At 45.9% G+C, this 14,168-nt stretch overlaps 1 protein-coding gene across 5 annotated transcripts in view; it reads left to right on the top strand.

Annotated features, from left to right (window-relative positions):
• Window positions 1-14,168, top strand: part of rabgap1 (RAB GTPase activating protein 1) — a 70,960-nt gene that overhangs the window by 4,520 nt on the left and 52,272 nt on the right. The window contains exons 2-7 of one of the 5 annotated variants that reach the window (XM_079735760.1): window positions 4,653-4,931; window positions 7,045-7,074; window positions 7,840-8,230; window positions 8,969-9,182; window positions 10,166-10,340; window positions 12,474-12,634. In XM_079735760.1, coding sequence (XP_079591886.1) covers window positions 4,773-4,931; window positions 7,045-7,074; window positions 7,840-8,230; window positions 8,969-9,182; window positions 10,166-10,340; window positions 12,474-12,634 — 1,130 coding nt within the window. In that variant the 5' untranslated portion in view covers window positions 4,653-4,772. The remainder of the gene's footprint in view (window positions 1-4,652; window positions 4,932-7,044; window positions 7,075-7,839; window positions 8,231-8,968; window positions 9,183-10,165; window positions 10,341-12,473; window positions 12,635-14,168) is intronic. The other 4 variants (XM_079735761.1, XM_079735762.1, XM_079735764.1 and 1 more) reach the window with 4 other exon arrangements.

Genomic DNA, 14,168 nt, shown 5'->3' with positions numbered 1-14,168 from the left:
GCTCTATAGTTTCTCTCCTCTTCTTACTGTGGATTAAAGTAGGATTTGTAAAGATGGCAGAAAGCAGGCAGGTCTGTAGATAGGTCAAAGTAACACTGTATATCGGGTTCTTTAAGTTGATGGACATCATCATTCATAGTATGAACATAGTCAACAAGTAGTACCATTTTTCTTTCATCTTTCCACTGTTGTCCACAATAGCCTTCTTAGACATTAATGGTGATAAAGTGCTACACGAACCCAACTTACTTGACACATGCCTATTTATTGCCCAACAATAAAAGAAAGGGTTTTATGTGCCCTTCAGCGGCTCTCTCCTTTAACACGGGATATGGTCGTCTATTTTGGCCCGGAGCTCAAAGTCCCAGGTGATCTCAGCCTTGCACACCTGGCTGTCATCCCGGAGAAACAACCCTATACGCACGGCGCACACACACCACCAAGCTCTTCAAGCCCCAGAGAAGGAGAAATCACCTCTTTTTCTGGAGGTTAGCATCACACAGTAGGTGCTTTGAATTGCTATAATCCATAGGCGGGCTCACTACTTTCTCACGGAAAGGAAAGCTTGTTTTTGGGCGGTGCATGCTAGTGTTGTACAGTGCTAGCCATTGTGCAATCACTTCCATCCTTTCTCAGCCTCACGGCCCTGTATCAGCATATGTCGCAGGGATGTCAGGGATATCACTGCCACATGTCCAAGGCCTTCGGATCCAGTGAGATAAAGCACTGGTCTTCCCTACAGTATTACTGAAAAGGGGAGGGCAGATTGGATGGAGTTAGTGTGTATTGTAAAGTAGTGTGTTTCTCATATACATAAAAGCAGCTGAATTCCGAACAATATACCACAAGTCAATGTTCAGGGTCTATCACTGCCACCATTACTTCCCCACAGAATCGGCAAGGTTATATCGTAGGCCTGAAACTTGAAAGCTAATCTGATTGCTTTAATTATTGACCAAAAAGAACAATAAAATTAGCCACAGAGCTGTGTAGTTCCTTTTGTCCACAGAGGTCATCAAGAAGTCAAAAAAACATGAGTTCCTTCCCACCATGCAAATGATCCACATCCTGAAATGAATGTGCGTATTATTAAAAATGAAGGGTGAAATTTCAAACTTCGTAGTAGTTATATCAGGATCACAGGACTAGCATACTGTGTGTTTGTGTGTGTTTGTGTATATGTATATATATACGCATACACACACTGGTTGTTATATTGCCACAGATTTTACATTGGATGGATTGATTTGGCTGTGCATATTTATTTCAAGTCAGCATTCTGGCAGATGGTAAAAAAAACACAACTTGCGAAACACAAAGAATTGCCTAACTATGCAGTTCCATAATATCATAGGTGTGTCCATTGACTGTATGCGTCAGTGTTCATACACACTTGACTCATTTAATCTGTATTGCTCAATCAAGGGAACAACATTTTATTTTCTGAAACCACGTGCATTCCTTGCTTGTACTGCCTGCTCCAGGATACAGTTGTACAACTAAACAAACAGTCCCTGCAAAAAGCTTACAGAAGGGTACCCCGCTCACACCCTGCAGTCTGCCACTTCCCCCTCCCCTTGGTTTTTTCAAACAGCGATTCGGCAACACACCAGTGTAAAACAACACCCCAGGACTTCCATTTTGGATCGACAGTTTCTCCATCAGTTTGCTTTGGAGCTGCGCAGGAAGAGAAGTCAGACAAAGCCTTGGTTGTTCACCTGTTCTCCCTGACCTTCCTTTCTACTACCGAGTACAGTGTTCACTAGAAGGAGGCCGAGGATGGGGAGAGACACCGAGAGAGAGAGGGGGAGCAAGGGGGGAGAGTGGGCCGGGCAGGGCAGGGAGGGGGGTTGGGGGAGAGAGACATCCCGAAATAGCTTGTTATGATCTCTCTGCCAAAACCTTCTGCTGCTCGACTCCTTCCTGTGTTGGGATCGCACGCCAAACCGGTTGCCTCGCCCGCTGGCCCTCCGTACAGCTGGAGATCCCTGGAAGCTTCTCCCTCACACAACAATGTGACAGGCTGCCCAACCACCGCCGCCCAAACACCACTTAGTGCTACGCTTGGTCGCCTGTTAGTCTGAACTCAGAGACCTGTAGGACCTGATTCGTAGTTTATATTCTTTAGTCTTTTTTTCCTTCTCCGCGCATGTTTAGCATTCCAGGTCTAATTACTGGCATTTTAATGAGCTCATTCCTGGTTCTCTGTATCAGTCTCTGTTATAACGAAGAGTAAGTTGAGAGGACACATTTCATACTCGTGCGTGCATCTCAAAGTTCCTTCACATGCAAAAAAAACTCCTGCATGAAATGGAAATGGACAAAGAAACTGCAATATATTCAAATCAATGGAGGAAGTAATTAAGCATCATTACAGTGCTACTCAGCCTTCCCTATTTTCCATTTAGTCTCTTCCTGGTTCCCCTTTTACTGCTTTACATTTGGTCTTTCTCTTGCTGGTTCACCTTCCCTACTAGCCATTTGTTGTTTCTCATCCTGGTTCTCTTGACCAAAAAGAGAAGCTGACAGACACCCGATGAGGCTAGGTTGAACCCAACAACCACATGCCCATGGGTCCCTACACACACACACATGCACCCAGCAACCATCCAAAGGACAGAGAAGCCCTTGCTAACAGAATCAAAGGGACCCCATCTGTTCCTCGCTGCACCGTACGTGCTACCTTAAGAGAAATGAGGCCTGATCAAAGTGATGGACAACAGGAGGCCGTCATTTAATTATATATTTACTTTTTTTACTTTTAATTATGTGATAAAGGGTTTTCAAGGTGTGCATTAAGCATCAAAAAAGGATGTTCCGTTCTCACGATATTTCCATCTATTCATTTTCCTGCTTCTCCTTCAAGCTGATTTGAATGTGTGGAGTCTATTGAGCCTTGCCATATGGTTGACCAAGTTAGAACCTATTTACAATAATTCTTACCCACTTGCATGGAGAAAGTGTATTATATAATGTTTTTTTTTACATCTGCTAGCGCGCAGCCTAAATACAGCACAGTACAAGAGCATGCTTTACATACGTATGGATAACTTCTCAACGGTATTTAGTTTCCATTGTGTTTAGTTCCTCACAACCCCATACAATTTTGAAGTTGTTATCCCGGTTTCATTTTTATCATCTCTTTAAAAAACTTCCAGCTAGGATATACTCCTGTCCTGACACCCTCCCCTGCCTAGTCCGTTTCAATGTGTTCTTCTCTCTCTCGCTCTCTCTCTGTCTCTCTGTCTCGTGTGATTGTCTCTCTGTCTCGTGTGATTGTGATTCTATTGACCCAAAAGCATGACTCTGGCTTGTTCTGCCTGGACATCCATTTGCAAGGACATCTCTCCAACTGCACATAGTCTTTTTCGTCCTTTGAGTGTGGTGCATTATGGGGGCCTCATAGCCGCTCCGATGAAAGCGTTGATTAAGTGAGCCTATCTAGATGTTCTTGACTTCTCCCGCAAACAGAAAAGGTCACCATTTGTAAATCGGTGTCCACTGCTATTTTCTAATATGCCTTTAAAAACTTTAGGTGTTGGAGCTGCAGCTGTTGGGGGAACTTTTTCAAGATATAGCCAGATTCGGTTTCTAGGAGCTAGATTTGTATTTGGCATTGTGTATAATTTTTCATTGATATGCATCTAGTATCTACACCTCTACATTATTTATTCAGGACTAGTTGTTTGTTTGAGTGATGGTTGTAGAAAATGGCAGGTAGCCGAGCACATCACACCCCTAGTGCGGTCATGTTGTCATGTGGTTCTGGGCACTCTGGTTTGTGCTCATTTTCATAAGGTTGCTTTGCGTGTCGCTTCTCCTTGTGCAGGGATTCCATTTTAGAAAATGCACTAGAGACTCGGTGTACACAAGCACAGGGCAAATTGACGATAACAGTGAATCTGAATCAAAAGGTGTGTCTATTGCTTTCCTCAGTAGTATGTCTGTATCGGCTCAGCTTTTTGCACACCAGGACCTTGGTTTGTTGTGGTGTCTACACAGCAGGAATTTTTTGGCTAGGATGTTGTGTTGGCACGTTTGCAGTTAACACCATTGATATTTCCTGGTAGGAACTAGGCCTGCCATACTTCAATTGAATTATCCACTTTATGTGACAGACCAGGAAAGGACTCTATTTCCTTGACTGACAGAAGAATGCCTCAGGTGGAGTTTTTCTTAGAAATCATCACACAGCATTGCATTGCTTCGAGCTATTTTCCAAAATGTACAAAATGTGTGGATTCTTTATGAATGAAAAGGTTATTGAAGTTCAGTTCAGCCCTTGAGAGTTATTTATTTTTAGTTCTTGTGGGAGTCTTTGAGGTGATAAATTATTCTAGCTACTGTGATAAGATCTAAGCCCCGTCCCATGGTCTCCATTAATAGATGAGCGGGAGCATGAGCAGGGGAAGATTCAGCCTGTTTTATCGGAAATATCAAGAACATGGAGCAGCCTCCGGTTCTTATCGCACATCCCAGGGACCTAAACCCGGAAAGGATTTACTCTTCTTGTTGTTGTTGTTTTGGGAAAGCGAGTCACCTTGGCACCACCTTGCTGGTCCTCTCTCCAGCGGGCCCAACAGAAAAAGCTTTGCAAGAACTTCATCTCGTCATGATGGCTTCTCTTCCATCTTTTTGTTTTCCTTCTCCAGGTGATTTTGCCCATCCTCCTCCTCCACCTTCACCACCTCTTCTTCTTCCTCCTCCTCCTCTTCCCTCCGTCTCCCTCCCATTCATGAGCTGCAGTGCTGTGGCTGGCTTCAGCGGCAGGCATGGATGACAAGGGGTCGGTGGGGAAGATCAGCCTCTCCTCAGACTCTGTGTCCACGCTCAACAGCGAGGACTTTGTCCTGGTGTCCCGGCTGGGCGACGACCACACGCCCTCGTCGTCCACCAATAACGGTAGCGATGACGAGAAGCCCGGACTGAAGGTAAGCGTGGCCCCGCCAGGCCCTGGGTCAGCCCAAGGGACACCCTGGCGACGAGGCGGTGGACCACAACAGCTGAATGCTTGTGTTGGGCTAGGATCAAATATATAGATATACAGCTGGGGCTGAAACATCAGCCACTACTTTACAATTCTTATCTTTCTTTAAAGATATGTGAAACAGTATTTGTTGACAGCATGGTTTTCTTTTTGATTGATCGGCAGTTAGTACTAAATATGCGATCTTGTTTATCATTGCAAAAGCTATTTGGAATAACATAAAAACGAACAAAAAATGTTTGGTGATAGAAGGATTGTGCAACTAAGGTTGCACAATAATGTATTTCTATAAGGATTGCGATTCACATTTCCACAACTGGCAGAACGTTTCTAGAGATGAAAAGTTGAGAGGTTAAGGCTCTAATTGAATGCAGGTCTACAAACACTTGCTTGTCCAATAGAGTCACACATATGCCTCAGTTCTTTTTTTTCTCACATTGTTTCTCTATGCAGATAATGTTTACTTGTAGCACATGCATTAAGGAATGCATTCAAATGCCCACATTATTAAATGTTGTATCACAACACACCATGACTTCGCAATACCAAACACATTATTGGGATGTTTTCTTCATGTTGTGCAGCCCTAGTAGGACCTTATGTCTTAACACTGTAGATGCATGGGATTTACGGCGGGAATTAATTCCTCTGGCATGAATAACCCAAAGCACATCAGTACATACATCATGTCCACATAACACTTGGTGAAAAGAAGCTTCTTTGTGTATTTGAATCCCATCCCACAATATTTCACTGCATCTCAAAGAGCATCAGCCTTACGTCACCGCTAACCATCGCACGCTTGGCTCTTATTTTAATACATCATCCTCAAGCATTTTCCTCCAGTGTCCTAAATGTTGTGTCTTCTAACTGGCTTGTTGTGTGACATATCATGAGATTAGATCATCTACAGCAGGAAGTGATGAGCTTGTGTTATAAATAATAAGGAAAGAATAAATATTAGTCATTCCTAGAATAATAGTTATCCACAGATTCTCTTTGAATACTTTATAAAGAGATTTGAGTTACCTCCTTTATACTTAAGGTTTGGTAACATACTAGTCTTACATACTAGAGCTGTAAGTTTCTGTTTATTGATTCTTGCAGAGATTATCCCATGCTCCCAGGTTATAAATGAAGGTATTTCACATAATCGTTGATAATGATGTTCAGAAGGACTGAGCGAATCCTCGCCAACAAGGAGATGGTGCCTAGTTGTGGAGCTTAATTGAGCAGACAGTCAGGTTCATCTACTACTGTTAAGCCCGGATATGCAAAGAAAGCAAATCTAGTAACGACAGTGTTGCCTGTGGCGGGGCGTGAGCCCATTGTGAAGGAGGAGAATAATGCGATGTGTGGGAAGGGTGCGTCTTTTGTGCACGGAGATGCTTGTCATGGTGGAGATGAAGGCACTACAGTACAGCGAGCCTGTTGGTCTGGTCAGATTTCCCCTCTTCTCAGATCTAGGTTACACGTTCGGCCTCCCATCACATTTCCCAGTTCCGATTTTGCTTAATTAGATTTGTGTACGTCTGACTACTGTACATTTTCTATTTTTGTACTCTTGCTTGCATTGCTGCTCTTGAATGTGATCTGTGAGTTGTGAAGCCACCAGAAGGGGGGGCTATTGTAGCAGAGGTTCTAGCGTGCTTCAATTCCAGCACAGAAAACGCAGACTTAACATTATATGAGTTGCTGGGGTATTTTGTGAGAGAAAGCCCTAACCCTTTTTCAAAGAAAAAACACTTTTATTCAAATAGTGAGTTTAAGGTATTTGTCAGTGACCTCTCGGACAATAAAATACTTGACTTCAACTAATAGACATGAAGTTGACATGCTGTGCATCGTGTGGCAGTCGAGATAAGAACTGCATTCTTTGTATACATACTGTGTGGTTCGTATAGTGAGGAGGTTTCCATCTGTTCAACCATTTTTACATCACCTTTTATGTTTTGGTTTTCATCCATGTTAGCATCAGGCCACATTTCCTCCCCTCCCCACCCCTCAAAGAGCGAAGGAAGAAGGCAGTGTGTCTAAACTTGTTGTTTGTTATGCAGGTGATTTCTGAGGAAGGGGTCAGCTTTAAGGTCAGTTTCTGCTCTCCCCACCCCACCACCCTGTTTCTCTGCTGTACTCCCGTGATGTGGTCCTGTGGTCATTCTGTCTGTGCTTTGTGCTCTCACTGTTGCTGTTGCTACTGTTGTGGTTGTGTTTCTGAAATGGCCTGTGAGGATTGCCTATGGTCAGACTGTTTCCTCTCCACACTGGCTGTAGCTTGTTTGCTCTATGACTAGCTGTGTCACAGTCTGACTAGCCTGTATGCTTTCTCACTGAAATTATAATCCCATAGCGTAGTGTTGAGGTATAGGATATTTAAAAAAAGACACAGCACAATAGCACAGGGAATCTTTTCAAGAAATCTTTTGAGATGATTGTGACCTAGTCCCGTGTGTTGGAGCCCCCCTGCAGTCTTACCTTGTCTCCCAGGGAGCTGACGTTTTAGTCTATTTGTGCATTTTGGTTTGCTAGCCTTTTGATTGCCCTCGCTCGCAGGCTCCCTTTGCTTAATATCAACTAATAATAAGCTATTCTTTGATTAACGTGCCCACTGTCACTAATTCGACTAAATCAAAGCATTTTTATAAACATAAACGCACACAACAATGCACTCAAAGAAATCAAGTACAGTCGTGGGAAATGGTAAAATGATCTACACTCAACCAGGCAGGAAGACATTCTCTGCCTCTACCTTTTATGTTCAGTATGGATTGATTGCAGAGTGTGTTTGAGTCCATATGTCTGTTCTTATATATATGTGTGTGTGTGTGTGTGTGTGCGTGTGCGTGTGGCAGATCGTGGGTAACGGCAGTGAGCAGCAGCTCCAGAAGGAGCTGGAGGATGTGCTGATGGAGCCGTCGCTGGCCGGGGTCATCGTCGCTGCGGCGGCAAAGCCCGCCCCGGACCAGGCCGGGGGGGTCCAGTCCTCCGGGGACCAGGACCAGGCCGTCGGGGATCAGGCCAGCAGGGACCAGGACCAGGCCGGCCCGGACCGGGCCAGCAGGGACCAGGAACAGGCCGGCCCGGACCAGGCCAGCGTGGACCAGGCGGGCAGGGGCGAGCGAGGGCTCCCCATGGCCGTGCTGCCTGGGATGGATCCGCTCAGTGCACCCCCGTCCACGGTGGACTTGGTCCTGCCCGTACAGGGGTCCCAGGAGAGCGAGCTCAACGAGCGGTCCTACAGGGGTGAGTGGAGGTCCTAGGGTGTGAGTTGAGGTCCTAGAGGGCTGAGTGGAGGTCCTAGGGGGTGAGTTGAGGTCCTAGAGGGCTGAGTGGAGGTCCTAGGGGGTGAGTTGAGGTACTAGGGGGGTGAGTTGAGGTCCTAGAGGGCTGAGTGAAGGTCCTAGGGGGTGAGTTGACGTACTGGGGGGGTGAGTTTTGTCCTAGGGGGCTGAGTTGAGGTCCTAGGGGGGTGAGTTGAGGTCCTAGGGCGGTGATTTGAGGTCCTAGGGGGGTGAGTTGAGGTCCTAGAAGGCTGAGTGGAGGTCCTAAGCGGTGTGTTGAGGTCCTGGGGGGGTGAGTTTTGGTCCTAGGGGGGTGAGTTGAGGTCCTAGGGGGGTGACTTGAGGTTCTAGAAGGCTGAGTGGAGGTCCTAAGGGGTGTGTTGAGGTCCTGGGGGGGTGAGTTTTGGTCCCAGGGGGGTGAGTTGAGGTCTTAGGGGGGTGAGCTTTGGTCCTAGGGGGGTGAGTTGAGGTCCTACAGGGTTGAGTTCAGGCCCTACAGTTTTAAGTTGAGGTCCTAGGGGGTGTGAGTTGAGGTCCTATAGGGAGGAGCTGAGGACCTATGGGGGGTGGGTTGTGGTCATAGGGACGAGGCTTCAGGCCATACAGGGGGTGTTGAGGTCCTACATAGTGAAAGGAGAATCCAGTCCATTCGTCCGTGTCCTTTTCTTCGTCCTCACCGAAATCCCTGTCCCCTCCACAGCGGACGAGTCGTCCCCTGAGTCCGGCCCCGGGACCCCCTTCCCAGACGAGGACAGCGTGGTTTTCAGCCAGCTGACCTATCTGGGCTGCGCCTCGGTCAACGCGCCCCGCAGCGAGGTGGAGGCCCTGCGCATGATGAGCATCCTGCGGGGCCAGTGCAACCTGCCCCTGGACGTGGTGCTGTCTGTGCCAGGGGTCTCCGAGGGCACCGTCAGGTGAGTGGACCCGCCCCGGGCGCCTGAGAACCGAGAAGCGGAGCACACCGGAAACGTGTGGCGGCCGACCGGTAAAAATGAGTGAGGGGCAGATAATGCGCTTCCTCATTGAGGCCTAGAGAAAAAGCCTGTCGAAAAGCAACCATTATATGTCCATAGACCTGCAATGACATAGGGCGCTGCTTTGGGGTAGAGTCCGAGCAATCATGTCAGGAAGTAGCGAGCTGCGAGCGTGTTCTGTTCCCATTGAGGACGATTACTAAAAGGCCGCCCGTCAGCTGTTAACCTTAACTTCTCTATGAAAGATGAAGGTTGCTTTCCACTCGTTGTTGACTTTAATCCAAATTGAGTGTTTATTTCCTTTGTGATACTGTGTGCGTTTTTGAAGAAAGTCCAATTTGGTTTGGGGTTGTTACAATGACAATAAGGCGAAGCCATCGGAAGTGGTGCCATGGTCCCAGTGAAATAAATGGGCAGCACATCCATAGCGCGGTTGACCAAGTTGAAAGATTATTTAAACAGAGTGTGGCATTTACGCTAGGCTCGGGAGATCATCTAGATAGTCAAGTTTGCTTTTCACAATTATATTTCCTCCGAGGAGAAAAGCTTTTCTGTTCATTTCTTAATATTATTATTTGGTCAAATTAATATAAACGGTATCAACTGATCCGTAGATTCCTTAGTTTTAGCAATTGCCAATGTTTCAAAATGTTGCACTGCCCTTGTTTGTCACGAACTGAAACCCCTCCCCGGAGCACTGATTGGTCCGGGCGTTTTTTTATTTTCTGGGAGAGGCTTTCAATGTGCTCCAGGCAAGACCGATCAGAGATCAGGAAGGTCTCACGAGGCTAACTTTATGTATGGACACACGCACTCGCACACTGACTCACTGACTCACCGACTCACTCACTCACTCCCTCCCTCACTCACACTAGTCCTCCCTTAAGTGTGCGTAAGCCAACGTACGGTGTGTCTCCCTGCAGGTTGCTAGACCCCGTCACCAGCACAGAGATCGCCAACTACCCGATCTACAAGATCCTGTTCTGCGTGCGCGGCCACGACGGCACCACGGAGAGCGACTGCTTCGCCTTCACCGAGAGCCACTTCAACTCTGAGATCTTCAGGATCCACGTCTTCCGCTGCCAGATCCCAGAGGCGGTGAGCTCCATGTGTTGATTTCTAGGAACGCGCGTCCGGTACTCAAAGTCCGATACCGCACACACACTCTCCTGGAGAAATGGGAACGCTGAAAGTATGCGCGGAATGAATGACAACATCCCTGCTGTTCAGACGGTGAACAACAGGGGGAGAAAGAGCTGCATTTACAGGACTTTATGTACGCACAGACACACTCACACACACGCAGACACCGACACAGACACGGACACATACATATATATACACACACACACACACACACACACACACACACAAGCACACACGCCCCCCTAATCTGCACATTAGACCTACACTGCGATTTATTGTCAACATCCTGACCATCTATCTGGGCGAAACTGTGTGACTCGGATTCCTCTCTAAATCATGACAGTCACGCTCCTCACCAAACCCAAACCTAAAAAAAGAGCAACACAAAACCTATTCAGTGCTCAGCCTCTGAAGCCCTGCGTTCTGCACCCGAGGGGGCATTACTTCCTTCTACTTTCTGCTTCCATTTGTTTTACACAAAAGACCACAGAACATGTCTTATCTCCCAAACACATTTCGAATCAATTTGTCTTCTCACATCGCCTTCTTCTTAAAATGCCAGTTTTATTTTTATCCGGAATTCAGGGACGATAGTGGCATCACGTCAGACCAGGTCTCCCGCATGATCTGCTGGGAGGATAAATGCGGTTAAGCTGAACTATCATAACTAAATAGGTCATTGGTCAATAAGGGATCATTCTCCCTCGGCGGTGTTTGACTGGCTTCATGGGAGCTGTTAACTGTAACCAGTATGATGAGGATCCCCCCCCCCCCCCCCCCCCCCCCCACATGAGTCACATGGTGATCCCATCTTGCTGCGAAGTGCGTACATCTGGCATTGAATTCGCACTCTCCTTTATTCCTTCTCCTGAATAGTGTGTTGGCCAGAGCTCTCTCAAGCCAGTGGTAACTGGACTCATTGGTCCAAGCCATCCAGCAATAGTTATCGTTGACATGAATCAATAAGATTGGAACACCGTACCTGATCCTCCTTGTAATCAGTGGTCGCCGGCGCCTTATCCCTTTTGGACTTGGTCTACCAAAGATAAAACAGACCCCGAGGATCAGAACAACAATTCCATTGTCCTCTTCGTGAAAATTACTGTTTCTGATTCCTTTTTTTAAATCGATTTTATTTTGTTTTAGTTGGACGTCTGTACCATCCCCCCCACCCCCCCCCCTCCCAATTCCTCGCTCATCTTCAATCACACTCATACCCCCCTCTAACTCCTCTTCCATCTCCCACATTCAGTCCCCCCCCCCCCACACACACACACACACACACCCCCCATGTAGTTCCACTTACATTTCCCGCTCGAGAATACAAAGGCATTGTGTAGGATGACTCAGAAAACGAGTCACCCCCCAAAAAAAACAGAAAAGGGAAGAACACTGAAAGTTATTGAAAACAGCCATTCCCCCCACCCCCTGTTCTTGGGGTTTGAAATGGCTTTGGGACCCCCTGCGATCTCATGTAGAAATCTGCTTCAGCGGTCCAGCTGTGTCTTGCTGCAGCCTGCTTTTGATTTGCTGTCTTTTGACGCACACACACAGACACACCAAAGGAAACGACAAGTAAATGACAACGCGAGTTAAAACGACAATCTGTTTTCTTGATGGGAGTTGCCTCGGGGAATCGGGCTCTCCGCACAGCAACGTTTGGTCTACACAGTGCCATGTTCCGTTTTGCAGATCCATAGAACCCTGTTCTCTCTGTCCAGAACCTTGTTCTCTGTGTATAACAATGTGGTCTGGGCAGAACCATATCTGGTCTGTGTTGGCAGTAAGCATTCTGTATCAGAAGAAATCATGCCTTATTCTTCCAGATCCATCGAAGTGAGAATGGATAACTTCTGGAAAATAACTTGCTGAGTTCTAGATGTTTGGTCAAAGCCACGTGATCGTTCACTCATATTCTATATTCCATATTTTATCACATCCAATTGAATCTCCTGGCATGAATAATGTTATGTCTGTGTTTACCCCTGCAGGTGTTTTGACCAGGTGTACATATGATCAGCATTGTTGACATGAGTTTTAATATAGAGTGTGTGTGTGTGTGTGTGTCCCATAACCCACCCGCAGGTGAGCCGAATACTGTACAGCTTCGCCACCGCTTTCCGACGGTCAGCCAAGAAGGCCATGATGTCATCGCAGCAGGCCCCGCCCCTCACACCTGAAGGGGACCTGTTCACCTTCACGGTCAGCCTGGAGATCAGGGAGGACGATGGCAAGGGCACCTTCAGGTGGGACACACACACACACACACACACACACACACACACACACACACACACACACACACACACACACACACACACACACACACACACACACACACACACACACACACACACACACACACACACACACTGTATACACACTGTATACACACACACAAATATACACACACTGTATGATCTGATGCACTTTGCCTTGCCTACTTTTATAATAACACGGCTGTTTGTTAAAGGGTATAGTAATCACCTGCTCCCCTGTGTTCTATGCCAATTTGAGTTGAAGTGCACAAACTAAAACCTTGCAGACTTGACTTAATTATTCAATTTCTTCTGTCTGGTTTCGCTAAAAAGTGATGTCTGGAATGTGTACTACTTGGTATAAATAATCCCTTTCAGACCTTTCATTTTGCCCTCCTGACCCCTTAAACACACGCGCACGCACACAGACTGTCTGTGTGATGTTGTTCTGCTGAGAAAGAACATGTGCGTCATGGGAGGGAGAGAGAGCGAGAGAGAGAGATGTATGTATAGAGATAGAGACAGACAGAGGGAGAGAGAAAGAAAGATTTTAAAAATAACTCCAAAGCAACCCCTTTTTTTTCATTTTTCCATAGAGGCGCTGACATGTTCTTCCTCTCGTTTATCAACTCCTTTATGATCCCTCCTTCGCTTTCATGACTAAGACATCTTCATCACCGCCGTCAACATCAAAAGCACGTGGAGTCAAACCTCTGACATTGTTCTCCCATCCTTGTTTTAGGAAGGACGAAATGTAAAATGTCTGTTACCGAATTTTTGGAAATTAATGCTGCATTTTCTTTAAGCCACAGGAGAGGTAAAATGGGGTTATGCGTTTTCAAAATGCCACAAATAAACCGCTCTGTTGTATAGACATATAATTTAAGCATCTTAGCATCTTTGCCCACAACCCAAATACTGTACTAACATGTAATGGCTAGAAAGCGTACCGAAATAGTTTGAATAGCACAATATTCCTTGGTGGCCTACTGATGGTTGAGTAAGCGTCCGTTGGTAACAGAAGATAATGCATATTCAAGCTTGAGGATAACCCTGAACCTTTTGATGGATTTAAAAAACAAGGTATCTTTTCTTTTTGCAAGCTATTCAAATAGACACAGAGGCTTTGTCATCTACAGACGATGAGCACATTGTGGAAAACGGTCTTCCTTGTTTTTTTTTATGTATGTTATGAAGTGATTGCAATGTTTATTTATTTTGCTTTTGCTTTATCTTTTGCTCTCCAACCTCTAATGTTAATGGGCGTATGGGCTTTTCATTGGACGGTATTAGGAACTTATCTGTCGAACGCATATCACTGAAATCACTTTTAAGCCATTATTTTTGGCCAAACGTACATATAAGTGGCTCCAGAAATTAAGTTGCAGCTGCAATTTTGGTTTGTAAAACTGGGATATAAATCTGTTTTTATTTGTTCATTAGGTAGGTATTCCAATCCTAATTCAATATTCAGATTTTTGTTTTGGTTTTATGTAAAAAAGTAATTACAAATAATATTTTG

The sequence above is a fragment of the Pollachius pollachius genome (genome assembly GCF_949987615.1).
Source record: "Pollachius pollachius genome assembly, chromosome: 4".
NCBI lineage: Eukaryota > Metazoa > Chordata > Actinopteri > Gadiformes > Gadidae > Pollachius > Pollachius pollachius.
This window is presented reverse-complemented; position numbering and strand designations above follow the sequence as displayed.